The 23,438-nt window shown below is 53.4% G+C and overlaps 1 protein-coding gene across 3 annotated transcripts; it reads right to left on the bottom strand.

Annotated features, from left to right (window-relative positions):
* Positions 1 to 72: 72 nt before the first annotated feature.
* On the bottom strand, positions 73 to 22,422 carry NCKIPSD (NCK interacting protein with SH3 domain). Of its 3 annotated transcripts, none has more exons than XM_030915435.1 (13): positions 22,132 to 22,422; positions 19,420 to 19,529; positions 18,880 to 19,084; positions 18,577 to 18,688; positions 17,823 to 18,316; positions 16,594 to 16,764; positions 16,336 to 16,422; positions 16,110 to 16,248; positions 15,913 to 15,993; positions 15,591 to 15,719; positions 15,413 to 15,505; positions 15,100 to 15,272; positions 73 to 1,220 (listed from the first exon to the last, which is right to left on the bottom strand). In XM_030915435.1, exons 1-13 carry the CDS (start codon positions 22,300 to 22,302, stop codon positions 1,017 to 1,019), a joined length of 2,169 nt encoding a protein of 722 aa, XP_030771295.1. In that variant the 5' UTR covers positions 22,303 to 22,422; the 3' UTR covers positions 73 to 1,016. The 3 variants fall into 3 exon arrangements, with proteins under 3 accessions (XP_030771295.1, XP_030771247.1, XP_030771338.1); XM_030915387.1 differs by lacking the exon at positions 73 to 1,220 and adding an exon at positions 10,377 to 11,281; XM_030915478.1 differs by lacking the exon at positions 73 to 1,220 and adding an exon at positions 10,377 to 11,281 and having other exon boundaries at positions 18,577 to 18,667.
* Between the last annotated feature and the right edge of the window lie 1,016 nt (positions 22,423 to 23,438).

The following is a 23,438-nucleotide window of genomic DNA, read 5'->3' as shown; positions in this document are numbered from 1 at the left end:
CCACCTCTGCCCCGGCGCCCGAAACACGGTGGTACAACCCATCGCGCATGGCAGCTCTGAGGACGGAAGCTCTTGACGCCATCTTTATTGAGGACGTGAGCGCTGCTCATGGTGCTGAACAGAGCACCGGGGTTCGCCGCCGTTAGGTCCGCCCTCCCCACTTTCGGCCGCCGCCTTCATCCACCTCCCTCCTTCTAGGGCGCTGTCCCAGCTCTGTCTCTCAGTCTTTTTATCCCCTTCCAGATCTCTTGTCTCCCTTCCTGACCACTAGTTCTGAACCGTGTCCCGGATTTTGGTCTGAAATTTTGGTGCCCATGAGCGTTCTCATGGTTCTGGGAGCGGGTACTGTGTGAAATCTTGGGGTAGAGGGGACGATGGCTGGACAGGGATCTGGGGTGCCAGCACCTCGAACAATTGCTTTAACTATCCGATCAGCTAGTTTTATGAAACCTGTCGCGACCACCTGCTTGTCTGGAGCGCCCCTGCGGAGCAGGAACCGGAGATGACCCTCCCGAGGCGGGAGCAGAGGACGAATTCTTCCCTGCCTTGCCTGTCTCCAGCAGTCTCCCGGGCTCGGGGCCCCTCCACTGGAGCCTGCACACCCTCCGAGGCTGAGGGTCCCGAGTGCTCTGGGATGCCACGTGGAGCCCGGCGTTGCCCCATGGCTGCGGGCCCCGCTTCTTCGGATATCCGCCCCTCGTCTGCCACGACCGCATCCCTTAACCCCTTGAAGGGACTGACACAGAAACTCAGTCCTCCCCCCACCCTCAGTGCATTCCAGCTCTCCCTAAGTAACTCCTGGAACGCGCCGGTCTCGCCAGGCCAATGGGTGGACTTGGCGCAACAGACGTCACAAGAGGAGCGGAGGCGAGGGGTGAAAGCGGAGCACTCCAATCAGAGAGTCATTGTTTCTATTGGCACAATGGGAGGCTCCGCCCCTCACGGAGGACTCGTCGCATGGGCGAGGGGGCTCCAGGGGTTGTCGGCTAAACGTGAGACATAGTCCGGGAGGTACCCTATACGGACTGGCCTCCAAAGGCAGAATCGATAACGAGATGCAGCGCCAGGTGCAGAGGACGCGGGCATCCCGACACCCAGGAAGAGGTCAGGGCCGGGACCCCAGAATGCTCCACAGGGTGCGGCTCCCGCGATGGGGTGGATCCTGGTTCTAACAGGCGAGGGACTCCCGACCAAGGCCTCTGGCCCGCCCCGAACGATACCTATGACATCACCATCAACCAATCAGTGGGCGCATTCTCTCGCCCCTTGATTTCTCCGCTTCCGGGAGGCGGGGCTCCTGCGGGTCCCACCTCCCGAGCGCCCCTTACGGCTACCAGGGACAGGCAGCAGGTCTCCAGTTGTGCCCTCTCCCGTCTACGAATCTGAGGACCTCCCGAGGATCAGAGCTCTGGGCCAGATACACGGCTGGGGTTCCCACGGGTTTGTGGGTGGGGGTGGAGGATCTGCAGAGGTGCTTAGGGCTGAACTCCTTTGAATGGGAGCCAATCGGTGCAGGGGCTGGAGAGGCGAGTCCCCCAGAGTGGTTTTACGTATTTATTTATTTAGAGACAAGGTCTTACTCTTTCGGAGTGCAGTGGTGATCACAGCTCACCTTAGCCTCGAACTTCCCAGGTTCACGTGATTCTCCCACCGCAGCCTCCCGAGTAGCTGGGACTACAGGTACGTGTCACCACACTTGGCTAATTTTTGCTTTTTTTGTAGAGACGGGGGTCTCACCACGTATTGAACTCCCGGTCTTGAACTCCTGGGCTCAAGCAATCCGCCCGTCTTGGCCTCCCGAAGTGCTGGGATTATAGGTGTGAGCCTGGCAACCCAGAAGTGGTTTTGACAGCACCAGCGCTTTCTGGGTCCACAATCTAGTGAGTAGAGGGCACAAAACCTAACGCCACAGAGGGAGACAGGCAGGGGCTCTGCTGGGGAAGGGTGCTAAGGTCCCAGAGGAGGTGTCTGAGTCACCTTCGAGACCTGGCAAGCCTTCTTGCATAAGATGCCCGAGCAATGCCTTGAATGACCAAGGGGGCATCTGCATCTGCAAAGGAAGGGCAGGGAGGGATAGGGATGGGGGGTGGGCAAATGTGCAGAGGCATAAAGGGACTATGGCTGAGGGAAATCAAGCCCTGCCCTCTCACCTACAGGGCTGGCGCTGGCCCCAGCTAACACTCCTTTTGGAGAGCAAAGCTCCTCACTCCTGAGCGGTGAGATCGATTGCAGATCGCTCTCCATGTTGCTCCCTGCTGTGTGTCCCCACTGTCATCCTCCCTTTGTGGCTGTTTTGTGGAGCCCCACTCCTTCCATCTGCACTCACCTCTATGCCCCAGCCCCAGTGGCAGTTCCTAATGCTCCCAGTAAAAAAACAAAAACCAAATGTTGGTGATAGTGGTGATAGTTCTTCTCTCCACCTCCAAATCTTGCCCTTGCCTCCTAATAAGACCCTTATGTGGTTTAACCTCATTCTATTTTTTTTTTTTTTTTTTTTTTTTTTTTTTTTTTCTTGAGATGGAGTTTCACTCTGTCACCCATACTGGAGTGAAGTGGTGTGATCTCGGCTCACTGCAACCTCCACCTCCCAGGTTTATGCGATTCTTCTGCCTCGGCCTCCCAAGTAGCTGGGATTTCACGCACCCACTACCATGCCCAGCTAATTTTTGTATTTTTAGTAGAGACGAGGTTTCACCATGTTGGCCAGGCTGGTATCAAACTCCTGACATCTAGTGATCTGCCCGCCTTGGCCTCCCAAAGTGCTGGGATTACAGGCATGAGCCACCGTGCCCAGTCTATCCTCATTCTCTTATCAACTCCCAACTAGAGGTCCACCCAGGACCTAGAGACCTGGATTTGAGGCTCTTGGGGGGCAGATGGAGATATCAGAAGACCAGAGGGTAAGGTTGTGGCAGATACTGCCTGCTAACACTTCACAGCGTCTTTCCTTCTCCTGCCTTTTCCACCCCACCCTGTGTTTGTCTACTCCCAGCCAGGTGTACGTTTCCAGGAGAAGACCTGGCCAACCTGTCCAGCTCAATTATTCAGCAGTTCTTTGACCTCACTGAGATCTCCAATCCATTGTACATCATCTCAGCTATTGACCTGTGCCATTAGCCTTACAGAGTCCAGTGCCATGGCAACTCCCTGCCCTGTTCTTCTTAGACAAACTTGCTGGGTTAAAATCTAACCCCAGTTAAAACAGACTGTATTCTTTGCCTCTAGCGCAGCAGAACATTGCTGGAGGAAAACAAACCACCATGATAATTGGTCTCATTTTATATTCGTGACCACAAGCCTCAGTATTATATTGGAGGGCCTATCCAGTGCAGTAGGGCAAGAAAAATAATAAAAAGTTATGAAGATTGGAAGGGAAAAAAACTCATTCCCAAGCAGTAGGATTGTATATGTAAAAATTTCAAAAGAACCTATACGTAAGTTGTTAGAATGAGTTCGGCAAAGTTGTTGGACACAAGATCAATATATAAAAATCAGATGTAATTTCTGTATGTCAGCAACAATTAGAAAATAAATTTCTTGGCTGGGCGTGTTGGCTCAAGCCTGTAAACCCAGCACTTTGGGTGGCCGAGGCGGGAAGATCACCTGAGGTCAGGAGTTTGAGACCAGCTTGGCCAACATGGTGAAACCCTGTCTCTACTAAAAATACAGAAATTTAGCCAGGCGTGGTGGTGGACACCTGTAGTCCCAGCTACTCAGGAGGTTGAGCCAGGAGAATCACTTGAACCTGGGAGGCAGAGGTTGCAGTGAACGAGAAAAACAAACAAAAGAAAAGTAATTTCTTAAAAACAATGATGTTTACAATAGCATCAAGTAATATCAAATGCTGAGGAATAAACCTAATGAAAGATGTGCAAAGACTACATACACACATACAAAAAAACTATAAAACATTATTGAGGAAAATAAAGACATAGGCCTGGCATGGTGGCTCATGCCTGAAATCTCAGCACTTTGGAGGGCCAAGGTGGGTGGATCCCTTGAGGTCAGGAGTTCAAGATCAGTCTGGCCAACATGGTGAAACCTCATCTCTACTAAAAATGCAAAAAAATTAGCTGGGCATGCTGTTGTGCACCTGTAATCCCAGCTACTCTGGAGGCTGAGGCAGGAGAAGTGCCTGAACCTGGGAGGCAGAGGTTGCAGTGAGCCAAGATCATGCCATTGCACTCCAGCCTGGGCAACACAGCCAGACCTTATCTGAAAAAAAAAAAAAAAAAAAAAAAAAAAAAGTTAAAAAAATGAGAAAGACATAAAGTGAAAAATTCTTCCAAGATTGGAAAAGTCAATATTATAAAGGTGCCAGTTCTCTCAAATTGATATATGGATTCGATGCAACTTCAGTTAAAAATCCCACTAGATTTTGTGTGTGTGTAAATTGACAATCTAGATTTGGCAGCCTGAGCAACATAGCAAAACCCCATCTCTACAAAAAATACAAAAATTAGCCAGGTGTGGTGGCACATGCCTATAGTCCCAGCTACTTGGGGAGGCTGAAGTGGGAGGATCATGTGAGCCCTGGGGAGGTTGAGGCTGTAGTAAGCTATGATCACCTGCTGCACTCCAGCCTGGGCAACAGAGCGAGAGACCCTGTCTCTAAAAAACAAATGAAAATAAAAAATAAAAAGAAACCAAGATTGTGTGGTACTGGTACGAGGATAGGAAGACTAATGGAACGAAATTCAGAGACGGGCCTGAAGATGTGTGGAAACTTGAATTTTGACAAGGGTGGCTCTTCAGAGCCAACATGAAGAAAGCATTTCCCCCCGCCCACCCCCAGGAGCAACCCCTATTAACTGAAAGAATAGGCTTTTCAATAAATGATGCTGGATCAGCTGGATATCCATATTGAAAAAATTAAATGAGATCCCTATTTCACACTGCTTGCATAATCAATTCCATATAAATTTGACATCTGGACGTAAAAAGAAAGATAATATACAGCTTCTAGAAAACAGTATAAGAGACAACCTTGGTTTTTTGTGTGTGGGGTTTTTTTTTTTTTTTTTTTTTTTTTGAGACAGAGTCTCACTCTGTCACCAGGCTGCTGGAATACAGTGGTGCAATCTTGGTTCACTGCAACCTCCGACTCCCTGGTTCAAGCAATTCTCCTGCCTCAGCCTCCTGAGTAGCTGCGATTACAGGCATGCACCACCACACCCAGCTAATTTTTGTATTTTTAGTATAGATGGGGTTTCACCATGTTGGCTAGGATGGTCTCAATCTCCTGACCCTGTAATCCACCCGCCTCAACCTCCCAAAGTGTTGGGATTACAGGCGTGAGCCACTCGTCTGGCCAAGAGAAGATCTTAAAGATGACTTTAAGCAAACTTTTTTTTTTTTTTTTTTTTTTTTTTTTTTTTTTTACAGAGGTGGGGGCTGGAGTGCAGTGGCTATTCACAAGTGTGAAAGCAAAAATTAAAAAAAAATTTTTTAGAGATGGGGGTCTCACTTTGTGGCCCAGCCTGGAGTACAGTGGCGCGATCATAGCTCCCTGCTGCCTCGACTTCCTAGGCTCAAGGGACCCTTCTGCCTTGGCCTCTGAGTAGCTGAGACTACAGGTATGCTCCACCACACCCAGCTAACTTCTTTAATTTTTTGTAGGGACAGGGTCTCATCATTTTGCCCAGGTTGGTCTGGAACTCTTGGGCTCAAGTGATCCTCCTGCTTTGGCCTCCCAAAGTGCTGGGATTACAGGCATGAGCCACCACAGCCAGTCAAGATTTTTTTTTTTTTTTTGAGACGGAGTCTCGCTCTGTCGCCCAGGCTGGAGTGCAGTGGCTGGATCTCAGCTCACTGCAAGCTCTGCCTCCCAGGTTTATGCCATTCTCCTGCCTCAGCCTCCCAAGTAGCTGGGACTACAGGCGCCCACCACCTCGCCTGGCTAGTTTTTTGTATTTTTAGTAGAGACGGGGTTTCACCGTGTTAGCCAGGATGGTCTCAATCTCCTGACCTCATGAACTGCCCGTCTCGGACTCCCAAACTGCTAGGATTACAGGCTTGAGCCACCGCGCCCGGCCAAGATTTTTTAACAGGACAGGATTGTCTAACAGGACATAAAATGTACTAAAGGAAATAATAAAACTAATCAAGTACTGATAAATTGGATTATGTAACAATTAAGAACCTTCTTTTATCAAAAGACATTAAAAGTAGAAGATATTTTAAGATAGAACATTCATGGACTCATATCCTGAATACATACTACAAATCAATAAAATATACACAAACAGATAAATGGGGCAAGAGATTCGAATAGTTACTTCACAAAAGAGAACATTCAAATAATAATGAAAAGGTGCTCAACCTCTTTAGTCATCAGGGAAATGCAAATTGAAAAAAATAAATACTGGTCAGGTGAGGTAACTCACGCCTGTAATCCCAGCACCTTGGGAGGCTGAGATGGACAGATCACTTAAGGCCAGGAGTTTGAGACCAGCCTGGCCAACATGGCGAAACCCTGTCTTTACTCAAAGCACAAAAGTTAGCTGGGCATGTTGGCCCACACCTGTGGTCCCAGCTACTCGGGAGGCTGAGGCAAGAGAATCACTTGAACCCGGGAGATGGAGGATGCAGTGAGCTAAGATTGCATCACTGTACTCCAGCCAGGGCAACAGAACAAGACTTTACCTCCAAAAAAAATGCAGGGGAGGTGGAGGCGGGGGGAGCTATTCTACCAGAATAGCTAAAATAAAAATGACTTGACAATACCAAGTTTTGGGAAAGACAGGGAAAGCTTGAACTCTCTGACACTACTGAAGGAGCATACATTGGGTACAACTACTTTGGAAACCTATTTGGCAGTATCTGCCTGTGACCCTAAAATTCCACTCTTTATTTGGGAATATATCCTCCAAAAATAATGCATATGAGCAACGTGAAGACATGTACAACAGTGCTCCTGGCAGCAGTATTTGCAATAGACAAAAATTGGAAACAACTGAAAGGCCATCAACAGTGGATGGATACACCGGGTGCGGTGGCTCACGCCTGTAATCCCAGCACTTTGAGAAGCCGAGGCGGGTGGATCACGCAAGGTCAGGAGTTTGAGACCAGCCTGGCCAACATGGAGAAACCTTGTCTCTATTAAAAATACAAAAATTAGCTGGGTGTGGTGGTGTGTGCCTGTAATCCCAGCTACTCAGGAGGCTGAGGCAGAATTACTTGACCCCTCATCCTGGGGTTGGCATTATGCTTGTGCAGCTTATGGCTCAGCACATGTGCCAGAGACACGGTGCCAGCACTTTTTTTTTTTTTTTTTTTTTTTTGGGTCTCACTCTCACCCAGGCTGGAGGGCAGTGGTGCGATTGCTCCTGAGCATAAGTGATTCTTCCACCTCAGCCTCCCGAGTAGCTGGGACTACAGGTGCGGGCCACCACATCCAGCTAATTTTTGTATTTTTTGTAGGGATGGGGTCTTCCTATGCTGTCCAGGTTGGTCTCAAACTCCTGGGCTCAAGCGATTTTCCCGCCACGGCCTCGCAAAATGCTGCGATTACAGGCATGAGCCACCCGCATACTTACACGCCCATTCCTAGCTGTAGCTTCAGAAATTTCTGACCCAGAAGTCAGCCCAAACCCCGTCACTGTCCCCCAAAATTTGAATTCGTCTCAACTCTACCCAAACACTACCCTTTCTTGGGGTGGCTTAATGCTCTCTCTCATTGCCCTTCCTACTGCCTAGCCAGCATATCACATCTACCAACCTTCCATGCAGCCATAGATGTGTTCTATCAAAGACAGTTCCCTCCCCAAGAGGACTTCTCTGGCTAATCATAATCTGCCTTTGGTTGTAATTTTGTGTTGTGAGGCCACCACAAGGGTGTTTGCTGAAGAGGCCCTGGAGTCCCTCAGAGCATGCTTGCTACCAGGAGTCAGCATTTATGTAACTTCATCAGCTGGGGCTTCTGCTTCTCTTACAAACAGGTGCCAGGGCCCACCTTGGGCAGAAGTGAGTAGAGGCTTCTGCCATGGGGCCATACCTTGTTTGACCTAGGTGCCAGCACTGGGACCGATGGCACAATACAGTCCTACCGTTCCCACAAGGTTTGTGTGTGCATCATGACAGGAAACACGGCAAGTCACAGAGGCTGTCCAATGTCCCTGTCTCAGCTTCCTGAGGACCTGTGCTTTCTACTGAAATACACTATCTCATGAGAATACTTCCCTGCCTTCCGCACCGCAGTGAGAAAGGAGTTGTGACTGGAAGTCAGTGTCATCAACTCTGGAAATGAAAAGGGAGGCCAAATGTCTCCAGGGTTAACAGTAGTAACCAGGTCGGGCATGGTGGCTGATGCCTGTAATCCCAGAATTTTGGGAGACGGAGGTGAGTGGGTCACTTCAGGTCAGGAGTTCAAGACCAGCCTGGCCAACATGGCGAAATTCCATCTCTACTAAAAATGCAGGAATTAGCCGGGTGGGGTGGCGGGCACCTGTAATCCCAGCTACGGGGGAGGCTGAGGCAGGAAGAATTGCTTGAACCCAGGAGGCAAGGGTTGCAGTGAGCCAAGATCATGCCACTGCACTCCAGCCTGAGCCACAGAACGAGACTCTGTCTCAAAAAAAAAAAAAAAAAAAAAAAAAGGGGGGCTGGGCCTGTAATCCCAGCACTTTGGGAGGCTGAGACAGGTGGATCGTCTGAGATCAGGAGTTCGAGACCAGCCTGACCAACATGGTAAAACCCCATCTCTACTAAAAATACAAAAATTAGTTGGATGTGATGGTGGGCACCTGTAATCCCAGCTACTCGGGAGGCTGAGGCAGGGGAATCATCGCTTGAACCCGGGAGGCAGAGGTTGCAGTGAGCCAAGATCACGCCATTGCATTCCAGCCTGGGGGACAAGAGCAAAACTCCGTCTCAAAAAGAAAAAAAAAAAAAAAAAGTTAGTAACCAGGTTGTGTCCCACAGAGCTTTACTGGGGGCCAAACACTGTCAACCCCTCCTCAGGTCCGTGTGAGCCTGTGCACCTGGCCTTCTGACAGAGTCAGCGGTGAGCAGGGCGTCCCGCACCAGGCCCCATACTTTGCTCCCATGGGTTTCCTATGGAATGTTCCTGCCTCAACTTCTGAGAGCCTCTTGCTGGGGAGTCCCATCCTTAGCCCTTGCCTCCCTGTGCTGCTTTACCTTCTTTTTGGAAGGATAACTGCCCTCTGTTTTCAGCACCCCAAGGAGAAAGAATAAGCAGCGTCAGTGATTCCTGATGTGTGGAACCATCTGATGAATGAGGAGTTTGGGTAAAAAATAAAGGGAACTGATGAAAACCACTTCTGTGTGAAGCACAGTGGTGTGTGCCTGTAGTCCCAGCTGCTCGGGAAGTGAAGTGGGAGGACTGCTTCAGCCCAGGAGTTGGACATCAGCCTTGAAAAGATAGCGAGACTCAATCTAGAAAACAGAAACAAAAACACTTCTGACTGTTGTCTGCCTGTGGGTTTCTGACTCTGCTCCCAGACTTATGGCGAGAACTTCTTTGCTAACTCAGGAGCCCACAAGAACGAAGTTTTTGCCAAATTTTGGCCCTGAGTTCCTCTAAAACAGTAATGGAGACCTAACCCCATGCTTGTTAAGACCCTCTTTCTGCCCTACCATGATTACCAAATCTCTGCTGAGGTTGTAAGATGAGGTGATCTTGGGGAAACAAGGACAAATGGGGGAAGAAAATAGGGCTGGACAGGTCCAAGCATTCAGAGGCCAGGGCTGGGGGTAGGTAGGGGCCTGCTTGAGAACAATTATGAAGGACAATAGGGTTTCAACAGGGGGACAGTACCGGTATTCAAAGCAAAGCAAAAGATGTAAGTGAAAGATGTAAGTGGACCGGTGCAATGGGTCATGCTTATAATCCCAGCACTTTGGGAGGCCAAGGCAGGAGGATCACCAGAACTGAGGTGATCGAGACCAGCCTGAGCAACACAGTAGGACCCTGTCTCTACCAAAAAAACCTTTAAATTAGCTGGGCATGGGGACTACTGTAGTTTCAGCTACTCAGGAGGCTGAGGCAGGAGGATCACTTGAGCCTGGGAGGTCAAGGCTACAGTGAGCCTGGGTAACAGAGTGAGACCCTGTCTCAAAAAAAAAAAAAAGAGAGAAAAAGAAAGATGTAAGTGTGTAAGTGAAGCCTGGAGATGCAGACACCTGCAAATGGGCCACTGGGGGGCACTTGGCTGTGGCTGGGGTCCGGGAGAAGTGGGAGCTCAGGAAAGAGAGGCCGGAACTGGGCTCAAAGGACCTTGAAGGCCAGGCCTGTCAGGGTCCATCACCTCCTCAGGCTGGAGAAGTCAGTGCAAGCTGCAGTGATGGGGTCCTGAGGCCCCAGTACTTATGCCCATCCTCTCCCACTGTCTCCCAAGATCATACAGGGAAGCCTGTTTCCAGATGCCTGTGATTTATTTCCAAAGGAGAGCTACAGCACATAGGAAAATACACATGGCTTTTCAGTCTACATTTTTACAGAGAAAAGAGATTCGGTCATTGGCTTTCTCAGTGCCATCATCCTGTTCCATAAGGCTCTGGGATAGATGGCATGTCTCCAAGATCCCGCTTTCAAAGCAGCAGCTTGGCCAAGGCCTCTGGGGGTAGGAGTGAAGGGCAGCGACCCCCATGTGGGGGTAGAGGGGAGCACATGAGCAGCACTCACTGCAAAGCTAAGGCAAAGAATAGAGCTGGTGGGAGATGCCTCCCTTCACCCCAGGGGCATGGCTTGCTGAGGCCCAGGATACAGACCAGGAGGGGTGGGGACGGGGGTCTGGTCCAGCCTGGAGCAGCAGCAGGACTCTGAGTGTACACGTGGGTGTGGGGTGAAGAGGGGGACATGCTGAAAAGGAAGCCTACCAGGGTATAGAGGAGTTTTAGCTTGCATATTCCCCCTGCCCCAGAACAGCTCCCAGACCATGGTCCCCAATCCTACACTTGGCCCCTCTCGTGAGTTCTACTTCAGGTGGGGGGTCCTGCTCAGGTTCCTTCTGCCACCTTATCCCCTCCCACTGTCAGTGCAAAACATTCTTAGGGCCAAGACCCTGAGTCCCCTGCACACTGACTGGAGCTGCAGGGAAGGGAGGACAGCAAGGTGCTAGCTGGGAGCCTCCCCCAGCACCGGGAATTCCTTGCACATCTCTCGGACAATCATGCGGTCCATCTGGCACTGGGGTGAGGTCTCCTCCTCATTCAGGATGCGTCGCAGTACGGCCTGCAGGTCGGGGAGCCGGTGGCGGTGCTGCAGGTAGGGTGTGGTGCGGACTACAGCATGCATCAGGGAGAGGTACTCCATGCGCAGCTGTGGGAAGAGCAGGCCAGCTCAGGGACCCCAGGGAAGTACTGCAACCACCACTGGTCAGGGACAGGACCCCACTGTCCCACAGACCCCAGGGCTGTGGACCTAAATATCAGGGCTGCATCCCCAGCACCCACAATATACCTGGCGCAGAATTGGTCTTCAATAGTTTTTGAGTAAGTGAATAAATGAATCATCCCAGCCACCGACAGCCCCAGGTATGGGGCCTGCCCAGGGAAGTCCTGCCCATCCTTTGAAGCTGGTCCCTCAAGGTGCCTCTGTCTGTCAGTCAGAGGCCCTCTGCTTCTCATCCTATCCTCTCTTGCCCTGGAAGATCTCGTGCACATTCCCAGCTTCAAATAGTGACCCACTCTCACACCTCTCACCTAGAGCTCCCCTGCGAGCTCCAGACGAGAATATTCAACTGCCCACTTGTCATCTCCTGCACATCTCACAGACCTCAAATCCACATATCCACAATCAAACTCATGATCTTTCCCATCCTCCCAGAGTTGAAGGATTTCTCATGTTCTTACCTTTAGAAAGAGCACTGTTGTCGATTCAAAAGCACAGGCCTGAAATATGATGTCCTCTTTCTTCTTGTCTCCCACATATCTCATATTCAAGCCATGTCTAAGACCTGGCCATCCTACCTCCTACATATGCCCCGAATTCATCTCTAACAGCCTCTCCTCCAATCTATACTCCCAGCACCTCTGGCTGAACCAGTTCCAACAGCCCTTATTATATATGTGTGTGTGTGTGTGTGTGTATTTTTTATATATATATATATATATATATATATTTTTTTTTTTTTTTTTTTTTTTGAGACAGGGTCTCATGCTGTCACCCAGGCTGGAGTGCAGTGGTACAATCTCGGCTCACTGCAACCTCTGCCCCCTGGGTTCAAGCGATTCTCCTGCCTCAGCCTCCCAAATAGCTGGGATTACAGGCATGCGCCAAACTGCTCAGCTAATTTTTGTATTTTTTTTAGAAGAGACAGGGTTTCGCCATGTTGGCCAGGCTGGCCTCAAACTCCAGTCCTCAAGTGATCCACCCACCTCGGCCTCCCAAAGTGCTGGGATTACAGGCGTGAACCACTGCGCCTGGCCAGCCCTTATGACTTGACAGCTTGTTCTTACAGAGACCCCCAATCCATTAACTTGACCTAGCACTATGTCTGCTTCCCTCAACATCCCTCATTTCTCTCTTTACCTTTACTTAGAGGAATAATACCAAAACCTCCTTTAGGCAGCACACCCTGCTAAGTCCCAGCCCTGGGAGTCATACCGAGGTGCCTGCACATCAAATGCCAGTGTCTAAGCTATAGACAAATGCAGAGCCATGTGCAGGCCTGAATGTCATTCACCACCACAAACCTCAAATGGACACGCAGCACTGCCTAGGCCTCCCGCTGCTTTTCTCTGTTGTGTCACTCTCCCCTAGAGTAGCAATAATACCCACCCTCTCTGTCTTCGAAACCTACCTACCTGGTCAGCTGGCTTTGTGCTTCATAGAGAATACAGAAGAAATCTTGCAGAAACCTGTCTTTCCCCTCAGTACCCACATCTCACCTATCCCTACCAGAATGAGCGGCCCTGGCTCCTGTCCATGTGGGCCTGGACCTGGACTCCCTTCCTGCCCCTCTCCTGCCCCATCCACTTGACTCCTGTGGTGGCTCACCATCTCCAACACGCCACCTATCTCTCTGTGCTTGCTGGACCATTCCCTCTGGCTCAGAACATGCACCATCATCCCTACCATTTTTGTCTGTTTTTTAAAGACACAAGATCTGGCTCTGTTGCCCAGGCTAGAGTGCAATGACACAATCATGGCTCACTGCAGCCTTGACCTCCTGGGCTCAAATAATCTTCCCACTTCAGCCTCCAAAGTAGTTGGAATTACAAGTGCATACCACCATGCCCAGCTAATTTTATTTTTTACTGTGGTCCATCAGGCTATACAGAGGTCTCATTATGTTGCCCAGGCTGATCTTGAACTCACGGACTCAAGTGGTCCTCCTGCTTTGGCCTCCCAAACTGCTGGGATTATAGGCGTGAGCCACTGCACCCGGCCAACATCCCCCATCTGTCGCCCAGGCTGGAGTGCAGTGGTGTGATCTTGGTTCACAGCAACCTCCGCCTTCCGGGTTCAAGCAATTCTCCTGCCTCAGCCTCCCAAGTAGCTGGGATTACAGGCTCCCACCACCACGCCCAGCTAATTTTTGTATTTTTCATATTTTGTATTTTTAGTAGAGACCATGTTGGCCAGGCTGGTCTCCAATTCCTGACCTCAAGTGATCCACCCACCTCAGCCTCCCAAAGTGCTGGGATTACAGGCATGAGCCACTGCACCTGGCCAACATCCCCCATCTTCAAAACACTCTCCCTGGCCAGGCGCGGTGGCTCACACCTGTAATCCCAACACTTTGGGAGGCTGAGGCAGGTGGATCGCATGAGGTCAGGAGTTCAAGACCAGTCTAGCCAACATGGCGAAAGCCCATCTCTACTAAAATATAAAAATTAGCTGGGTGTGGTAGTGGGTGCCTGTAATCCCAGCAACTTGGGAGGCTGAGGGGAGAATCACTTGAACCCAGGAGGCGGAGGTTACAATGAGCCAGGATTACGCCACTATACTCCAGCCTTGGCAACAGAGGGAGACTCCATCTCAAAAAACAAACAAACAAACAAACAAACAAACAAAACTCTCCCTATCCCCATGCCATCTCCTTCCAGCAACCTCCCTATTTTTCTCTTCCCCTTCACAAAAAATTCACAAGAGTTGTCTCCATTTACTGCTTCCAACCCTCCCCTCATTTCTACTCCCCAATAACTTCAAGTTCTCTCAAACTTTCATTCTGACTCTCCTCCTTGCACCCCACTGACACTGCTTGTCAGGCACCACTGACCTCTGTGTGGTGAATCCAATGGCCAACCCCAGTCTCACTCAGGCTCCTAACGGTGTAGAGATGGCTGATCATCTTCCTCTAAACACGGGGCTTTGGGCTCCTGCTTTCTTGGTTCTCTTCCTGGGTTTCTCCCTAGTTGTTTCAGTTGTGCCCAGGGCTGCAGCCCAAGCTTCCTGCTCACCTATCTATCTCATTTCTGAGGCAATCACACTGTCACAGGCTTCCCATCATATCTCTGCAGAGACAACTCCAAAATGTCTCTCTAGTCTCAACTCATTCCCCACTGCCTCCCTGATGCCTTCGGTACCTCGGTATCTAGTAGGTATTTCCCCACTCTTGACACATTCAAAACACAACTCTCTATCTTCCCCCAAGAAGTTCTCCCAGCCTCCCCAACTTCAAAAATCAGCACTTCATCCATCTAGCTGCTCAAGATAAGTGGCAAGCCCTGCCAGATCCACTTACTAAACACTCTACAGCTGGCCTCTTCTTACCACTGCCGTGGCATATCCCGTCCCCACCCCATCCACGCCACCTGGACCACTGCGGCTGCTTCCCCGCTGGCTGGCTTCCACTCTGCTGGCATGCAGTTCAGATTCCATGTGGGATATTAATTACATCACATTCCCCGTTCCTGAGATCACGACCTCCTGCAGCAGCCTCCGAGGCTTTGTGTAAACTCCATCCTCCATGCCTCATCTCCCACCACTCCCTCCTCTCCAGCCTCCTCCAGTCACATCACCTCCAGATCACCTCATGGCTGGCTCCTTTGGGTCTTGGTGCACCTATCGTGGCCTCCTTCACCTACCTGGCTCCAGCAGTGACTGTGGCCCCTCATCTCCACTCATGACCCCCACCATTTTGTTTCAGTTTCCACACAGTGACCCTCCCTGCTGCAGCCACCTCCAGGCACCTTGTCTCCCGGTGACAGGTCTGCGATGTGCCGCACAGTGATGTCAATGAGAGCCATCATGTCTGTGTGGTAGAAGATGGCAGCTGTGGCCGGGCTACCAAACACATCCTGCAGAAACTTGAGGACAGAGTGTGGCGGCTGTGGCTCATGTCTGAAGATGCGCACAGGGTCATCTAGGAGGCAGGGGTCACAGCGGTCAGGGTGGACCTTGTGGGGGTCCCAGAGTCACCCCAGGGGGTTACGGGAGTCATGGCAGGGGTCATGGAGTCACAGGGCATCGAAGTGGTACCCGCGCAGATTCCCGAGCCCTCACCCCCTCTGTTCAGGAGCAACAACAGCTTCTCGGAGAAGATCTTGACATTGGCGTGTTTGCTCAGGGCAGCCATGATGACATTCTGGTCAGGGGCTAAGGAAGGACATGGGTATAGACAGGGTGCTGAGCCTGAGAGCACTCATGTGCTCAGCCACCACCCGGCCAGGCCCCACCCCACCTGGCAGGTGCAGGTTGAGAGCCAGAAGCAGGTTCACACAGAGGTCTGGCAGCTGCTCTGTGGTGTCCAAGGGCAGCCCGTCCTCGACGATGCTCAGTAGGAACTGGGCGAAAGGCGTGCCCAGGTGCTCTGCGAGAGAGGTGCACAGAAGTCTGCAGCCCCATTCTCCCCCGACCCCCGCACCACCCACCCTTCCTGGCTTTCTATGAGCCTTGGGGATAGCCTATCCCTGCTAGGCTGTAGAGTCAGCAGGTCCCAGGCCTTTGGGCAATGGGCACTGGCTTAGGACCTGTGATCAGCTGGTCAGCGACTGCATTCTTACCATAGTGTGCATAGGGCACTGCCTCTCCCATGGAGAAGACCATGGCCAGGATGAGGGCAGAGTAACAGAGTTTCTGGTGGTCTGGGGGGACAAGGGAGGCAGTCAGAGTCCCCAAAGATGGCAGGAAATCCCAGCAGATGGCAGGAACACCCTCCAGATGGCAGGAAGTTCCTTCCCACTCCGCCCTCCAGCCTCACCCTGCGTGTCTGTCTGCATGTCCCTCGCCAGCTCTACAGGCAGCACAGATGACACAAGCGTGGAGATGATGGCTGCATCCAGGCTGCACATGGCGCCAAAGCACTTGAGAAGCAGCAGCCGCAGCGATGCTCGGTGTTCCTGGCAGGGAACCCTGCATGCTCAGTGCCTGAAACTCCCCCACTACCTAGGTCTCTCCATTACCCCTCCCCTCCATCCTGCACATACCATTTGGTAATAGGCCACCAAGGCCAGGACAGACTCGAACTCGTTTCTCTTGCACATTTTCTTGCAAACTTCAGGGTCTGCATCAGTCTAGAGAAATGAGAAAGTGAGAGTGTCAGCCAGCATGAGCAGAGCTGTGCGGCCACACAAGAGAGGGCTGAGCACATATGTGTAGGGGAGACTCCTAGCACCGTGAGGGATGCTACAGGGCAGGGACCACTGTTTCCCATGTGGGGTGTGTGTGTGGGCCCCTACCCTTACCAGAATATGCAGCAGCTCCTCCAGGTAGCAGCGGATGACACCCTCGTCCTCATACAGTGCCCAGCTGCGCTGCTGGGCGTCGTCCTTCCGTCGAGCCAGATCTGCAAAGATCACTTCCAGTCTCTGCTGGTCATGGCAGACCTGCCCTGAGGGCAGGGCCATGCTGAGGTCCTAAGGGGAGAGGGCAAGGCATGACTCAGCACACTTCCTGCCCTCACCATCTCCGGGAAGCCTCCAAGGCCTGGAGAGTCCACCTGTGGACCTACACTCCATGAACTCAAGTCCCTCCTGGCCCACACTGGACAGGGGGCTCAACTCCGGTCTTGATGACCTCCCAGGACAGGAGTCAACAGAAGACTCATCTGTAGGGGGTTTTCAACAGCTCGCCTCTCATCCCAGACCTGGATAAACATCCCCAACTAGGAGGGCCATGAACTCTGTCACTGCCAGAATGTGACTCTGAGACCTCACTCTCCCATTCCACACAAAACGGCACAGGCCTGTCATCTACCAACTTGCCACATTTTCCTTGAACCCTGCTGACCAGGAACTGGCTGTTGTGCCCAGCATAGCCAAGCCCATTGGCCCACTCCCCAACACCCAAACTAGAAGTGTAAGAGGAATCACGGAGCCCTAAAGAGGGACCTTTGGTTTGTCTGACCCCAATCATGTATGTTGGGCTCACCGCCCCCATCCTGCTCGTGAGTGCCAAGGATCCCACCCATCCCATGATGCCCACACACCTCACTCCCTCTCGTCCAAGTCAGCAGCTAGGACTCCATCACAGCTCTCCCAGCACCCATGTCTCTTACTGCCAAGGTCAGCAAGGCACTACCCTCACCCATGCCCTCTGTCCATTCCTTCCCTGCAGCCAGACAGAACTCGTGGTCACCCGCATCTGGTCTCATCTGTCACCTGCCCCAGGTCTCACCTCCTCTTACAGCACCCACTCCCTCACTCCCTGTGTTCCAGCCCTGCAGGCCTTGTTCTACTTCCTCCCACAAGCCAGGCTCAGTCTTGCCTTGTGGCCCTTGTCCAGGCTGCGCATCTGCCTGGAATGCTTGACCTTCCTTTCTGCTTCAGAAATCAGCTCAATGTCCCCAGTGCCCAGCACAGTAAGAGCTCAGAGCCAGAGCTTGAGAAATACCTGTAATGTACAGGCTGGACAGTGTGTGACGGTGGGAACAGGGTGGGTAGCAGGGTGGCCCTGCTGTGCCGTCCACCCTCACCTTGCCCTCTACGAGTGAGAGGAGGACCTGCTCCATGACAGGTGAGCTGGCCGGCACGGAAGCCTGGATGTGGCCCACTATGACACCAATGGCCACCCGGCATAATTCGTGGCTCAGGCCAGTATTTCTCCGCACCAGCTCCATCAGTTCGGCCCCAATGGTCCTGGGCACAGCCGCCTCAGCTGCTGCCTTCTCCTCTGTGGTCCCCAGGCTCAGTGTATCCAGGGCTTCCAGGTCATCAGAGGCTGAGGTTGTACCAGCTGCCAGCTCTTCTTCTGCAGGGGGTTCAGGTGCTGATGCCTTGGAGGGAGGGGGCTGGGCTTGGGACACAGTGGTGTGGGTGCCTCGGCGGGGCACAGGTGGGGGTGTGGGTGAGCAGCTGGAACCCGGCTCAGATGGGCTGGAGCCGGTATAGAGCGTGTCCAGGGAGGTGCTGCTGACTGAGGAGCCGCTGGATACAGAGTTACCCCCGGAGGGCCTGGTGTTGTGGCCACCTGCAAGCAGTGAGTAGAAGCTGTGCCACGGCAGCCCCCTGGAAAACCATACCCTTCACAGCCCAGATCCCCTGTCCCCCAATACAGGAGCTAGTTTCTCTGCTAGGCACTGTGTCCTCACAAAGCCCAAAGCCCCTAATTGCCCCAACATGGGAGTCCTGCCCTCCTCCCAAGCTTAGAGCCTCCATCTCCCTGACACAGGCAGAACAACCATTCCAAGCATAGGGTGCCTCCACCTGAATCCCCCTAACCCTTCTTACCACTCGCAGAGGCCATCAGGGCCTCTCGGTCTCGGCGCTTCACTGGTGGGGGAGGTGTAGCAGGTGCTGCTCGGCGAGGCTGTGGTGGGATCTGGGAAGATGGAAGTGGGATCTGGAAGATGGAAGTAGGATCTGGGAGGACAGACTGACATCTAGGGCGGCAGCCAGGCTCGGGCCCTGAGCCCTGGGTGTGGGCGGGACTATGGCTCTGGGCTGCATCACTCCTGAGTGGACCCCTTGAGCCTCTGGATGAAGCCTTAAGCCCCACCCACCTCCCTTCTCCAGAATGCCCTCACCACACACCTGGTAGAGGCCTCCATCTGCCCCAAGATGCTCAGAACTGGGTAGGCTGTGCTGCCGCTCGAACCCAGCTCGACACACCCCATTGGGCTGCCTGGCCACAGCAGCATCCAAGTGGTGGTCACTGGTTGATGGGGTCATAACTGCAACACTGGAGGCTGAGGGGCCTCTGCGTGACAGGGTCTCTTTCCGGTGGTGGATCAGCTTCCTGATGGAGGGAAAGGGAGGCTATTGGGGGGTTGCATCTCACACCTCAAAGTCCTCATATGCCCCTGTGGGATGCTGGGACCCCACAGCCCAGGCCCCTCAGACACCCCCATCTCCTCCATGCTCCACCCCAGCCTGCAGTACCCTATACTATCCTTAATCCTGCACTCTGCACACTCCTGGTGCTCACTGAAGGACCCGACCCCACCATGCTCACTGGGAGGTGCCACTCCCCCACTACCCCTGCCAACCCTTGCATTTCCCATGACACTCACTGAAGAACCCGACCCCACCATGCTCACCGGGAGGTCCCACTCCACTCCCCCCAACACTCACTGGAGGACTCCACGCTGTTCCAGGCTGTACTTGCCACCATCCCGCATGGCTGTGTTGTGTACAGCTTCGATGGCCCGGTCAATGGCCTGGAGGACATCCTGCTCCAGGCCCTGGGGGGCAGGGGACAGCAATTAGACCTGAAGGCCAAATGGAGGTGCTCAGCCCAGACCCAGCCCAAGATAGAACCCAGGGCAAAGAACCAATACAGCTAAAGCCTTGAATGCTAGACATAGCACAGAAAGTTGAACCAGAATATGGAACTGGGTTCTCAAACCGCATCACTCAGGGAGCTGAGGCACAGGTGACCCCCATGCTGCCACATTACATATTAGGTCCTGATCAGGATTTTACCCCACAGCAAGGCTCTTGGCTAAGATGTTTCTGAAAATCAGAGGTCTAAAGCAAAAACATAGCCCAGGGACTCCCAGCTTGCAGCCAAGAGCGCATACCTAGTCTATCCCTGGTCTTGGCTCAGAGCCCAGGTTGAGATGCCAAACAGGAAGCCTCCAGTATCTGGAATCCTTAATACATCACTCTGCATCTTGCTGATCTTCCACAAAACCAAGGTCACACCCCAGAACAGCCCTGTCCTTCTAAGAGTCCTCTGTAGGCCCTGGGTGCTGAGAATGGGTCAAAGGGACTTACCCTCCCTAACCCTGCTGCTGGCCCTCATCCCCACAGGGTGTCTCAGCAAGCTTCCAGACCTGCCCTGGGAAGCTGTTCTGCGTTTGCGGCAAAAGATAAACATGAGAGAGCGGCCTAGCCCCTGCCCCAGGCTCTTATTGCCATCCCCAACATCCCAGGGGTCCAGTCTACTCCGCCTATCTGGCATGGGGGGTATGGGGTAGCAGCTATCAAACCAGCTACCCCCAGCCCTCCCCTGGCCTTGGTACACGTAGTCCATCAGGCTACACAGGAGCCCCAGAGCTGAGATGAATTCACTCCACCATGGGTTTGAGAAGCTTCCCTGTTGGGGACAGACAGGCGGGCACAGAGGTCAGCAAAGCCCTCCAGGTGGTATGAGGTGTGCCAGAGTGCAGGGAGAGGAGATGGGGGACAGAAAGAGAAAGAGACAGAGAGAGAGAGAGAGAGAGAGAGAGAGAGAGAGAGAGAGAAAGGAATGGGGAAAGAGAGGAGCTCAGAGAGGAACTGAGAGGAAAACAATGCAGAAAGAAACTGAGAGCCAGAGCCAGAGTGTGGGGGGAGCTGGAGGAAGAAACAAAAACACACATAGGTGGAGTCGGAACGACACAGGCAGAGGCACAGAGTCACAGCAATCCAGACAGAGACACGCAGAAAGAAACTGAGAGACAGTGACAGAGAAGATGGTAGCCTCTCTGCCCTCCCAAATACCTTGCCCCACTGGTCCTGGCTGGGGACAGGGGACTCACAGGTCCTTGAGCTATGCCCAGTAGGGGAAGAGACAGGACTTTCCTCAGAGACCTTCAATGAGACCCCATTCCCAAAGAGGTTGGGTCTGACACACTTACTGGGTCTGACACACAGCAGCCATGGTGTCCACAGCCCCCACTCCCACCCTGGCACTCCTAGATGGGATCACGCCACGGGTCTATGAGGAAGCCCCTAGGCCCCCAGGGCCCATCCTCCCTGGTAAGACCAGATGACACTTCCAAATTTATCCCGTTATTTCTGTCCTGAACCGGGCTGGGACAGGATGTTTCCTAAAGGATAGCGACTAGGACGGGGCGGGGGTGTCTGGCACAGGCCCGGCAGCTCTGGGCCCTTCTTCCCCCGTGGTCAGAATAGACCAGCTGGAGATACCACACCCCAACCCCCGCAGCAGGGCTACTCTTAGGGAAACAGGAACTGGGACTGCAGCTTCCACTGGAAGGAAATGGGGCCACGGTCAGACCAGGGGAAGCTATAAGAACTCAATTCGTCACAATGGGAGCAGTCCTCACTCCAGGCTGGGGACAAGAAGGGATGGAGCCCCTCACTTTCAAAGGAAGACAGTTTGAGAAGTCAGAGTTGGGGAGTGGAGGGAGCAGTGCCAGACAGTGTCAAAAGGGGCATGGGTCCTTGGTTCAAATAAGGTTGGGAGAGACTTAAGAGCTTAGAGGGTGGCTGAGCACAGGCTAGTGGAAGACACTACCAAAGCTTGGGTGTCACATAGGGGATGGAGATGTCTATAGCTCTAGGGTCCAAGTTGGGGGTTGAGGACCTGGAGGATGGTTGGGGAAACAGGTGGTGTCCAAGGTGGTCCAGGTTTCAGTGGTGGCTCCAACGGGGGGCAAGGTGTGGGGGGGAGTGGGGGGAGAAGGAAGGGAGGGAAGGAGGGAGGTTGGTTGTGGGGTCCTAGGAATCCAGAGAAAGGGCATATTAAGGGTCTGGGGTCTCAGGGATTTGAATAATTGGCCAGGATTCGGTGCGGCTCAGGGTCGCCATTCGGATAGCGGACTCGATACTGAAGGGTCTGAGGTCCTGACGAATCTCAGTCCCAGAGTTAGGCTTTTGGTCGATCGGGATTGGGCTGTCAAGGGCCTGGTCTTTTGTGGGTGATGCTGACTCTTGGCAAGGGGTCTCAGTCCCCGTGGGTCCGGGGGTCTCAGGGTCAGGTTCTCAAACTCCCTCTCTGATAGACGTCTTGGCCTCGGGTCCCGGAACGGGTGGGGTTCCTGGGTCGGTTCCGCAGTGCTGTGAAGGGGTCCTGCCGCAGGGGCGCGGAGGCCGGGCGGGGAGGGGCGCACTCACCTGCAGGCGGCGCAGGTAGGCTGGAGGCACGTAGCCTGTCTCACCACTGCGCGCCCGCGCTGCCAGCCACCAGTGCGCGCTGCTTCGCTCCAGCACCAGGAAGGTCTCGCCGGCGGCGAACGCCAGCGCGTTGGGCTCCGCCGAGCGGAAGGCGTACAGCGCGCGGTACATGGGGCCGGGCAGGGCAGGTGCAGGGAAGGTGGCAGGGTCTACAGAGCCACAACGCCAGGCCGGGAGCGCCGCGCCGCGCCGCGCTCGCCCCGCCCCGTGACACACCACGCAGGCGCGCGCGCGCCCGCCCGCCCGCCGAAGCCCCGCCCCGGGCTGTATCGTTCCACTCATCGGAGAGCAGCGCCCCCGCGCGGCCCCAAGAGGTGCGGCGGGGCGGGGGTCGACAGCTCGCTGTCTGCTCTGGTTCTGGTCCCTCCTGGCTCCAGGCGCCTCATCCCCGAACCCCGCACCCTCACTCTTCATCCGGCCTCAGCTTCACCCGTCCAGCCCTCTGCTCCCTTTCCGCGCTTCAGTCCGAACGCTGCGTCCCGTCCTATCTCACGGTGAAAGCGCGCTCTGCCCGTAGCGGGTGCGCCCCCGCCGCCCTGGGGGAGTGGGGTCCCATCTACTAACTGCAAGGACAGCGACTTTACCTCGAAAGGACGATCTTGCTGATCTGAAACTTGGAAGCCCCCGCGGGGCCCGGCTGTCGGTGTGTCTAGGCCTCACCACCTCTCTTCACCGAGTGCCAGTGGTGGCCAGTGGGGAGCAAGTGTGGGGAAAAGGGGGCCATTAAAAACAGAAACCAAGGCCGGGCGCGGTGGCTCAAGCCTGTAATCCCAGCACTTTGGGAGGCCGAGACGGGCAGATCACGAGGTCAGGAGATCGAGACCATCCTGGCTAACACGGTGAAACCCCGTCTCTACTAAAAAAAATACAAAAAAACTAGCCGGGCGAGGTGGCGGGCGCCTGTAGTCCCAGTTACTCGGGAGGCTGAGGCAGGAGAATGGCGTAAACCCGTGAGGCGGAGCTTGCAGTGAGCTGAGATCCGGCCACTGCACTCCAGCCCGGGCGACAGAGCGAGACTCCGTCTCAGAAAAAAAAAAAAAAAAAAAAAAAACCCAGAAACCAGGCAGTGCTATTCCCTGTCTAAAGCCCTCGCATCTTTGCTCCTCACACCTGCTCCTCCTCTCTCATCAGCCATGGCTGCTTTTCTCTATATTGGGCCTTTGTATATTCGGTTCCCTCTACCTGGGACACTCTTCCCTTCCCTCTCCTATAGTCCATCAAGCTCCCACCACTATCAATCGCTATCG

The sequence above is a fragment of the Rhinopithecus roxellana genome, chromosome 1 (genome assembly GCF_007565055.1).
Source record: "Rhinopithecus roxellana isolate Shanxi Qingling chromosome 1, ASM756505v1, whole genome shotgun sequence".
Taxonomy (NCBI): Eukaryota; Metazoa; Chordata; class Mammalia; order Primates; family Cercopithecidae; genus Rhinopithecus; species Rhinopithecus roxellana.
This window is presented reverse-complemented; position numbering and strand designations above follow the sequence as displayed.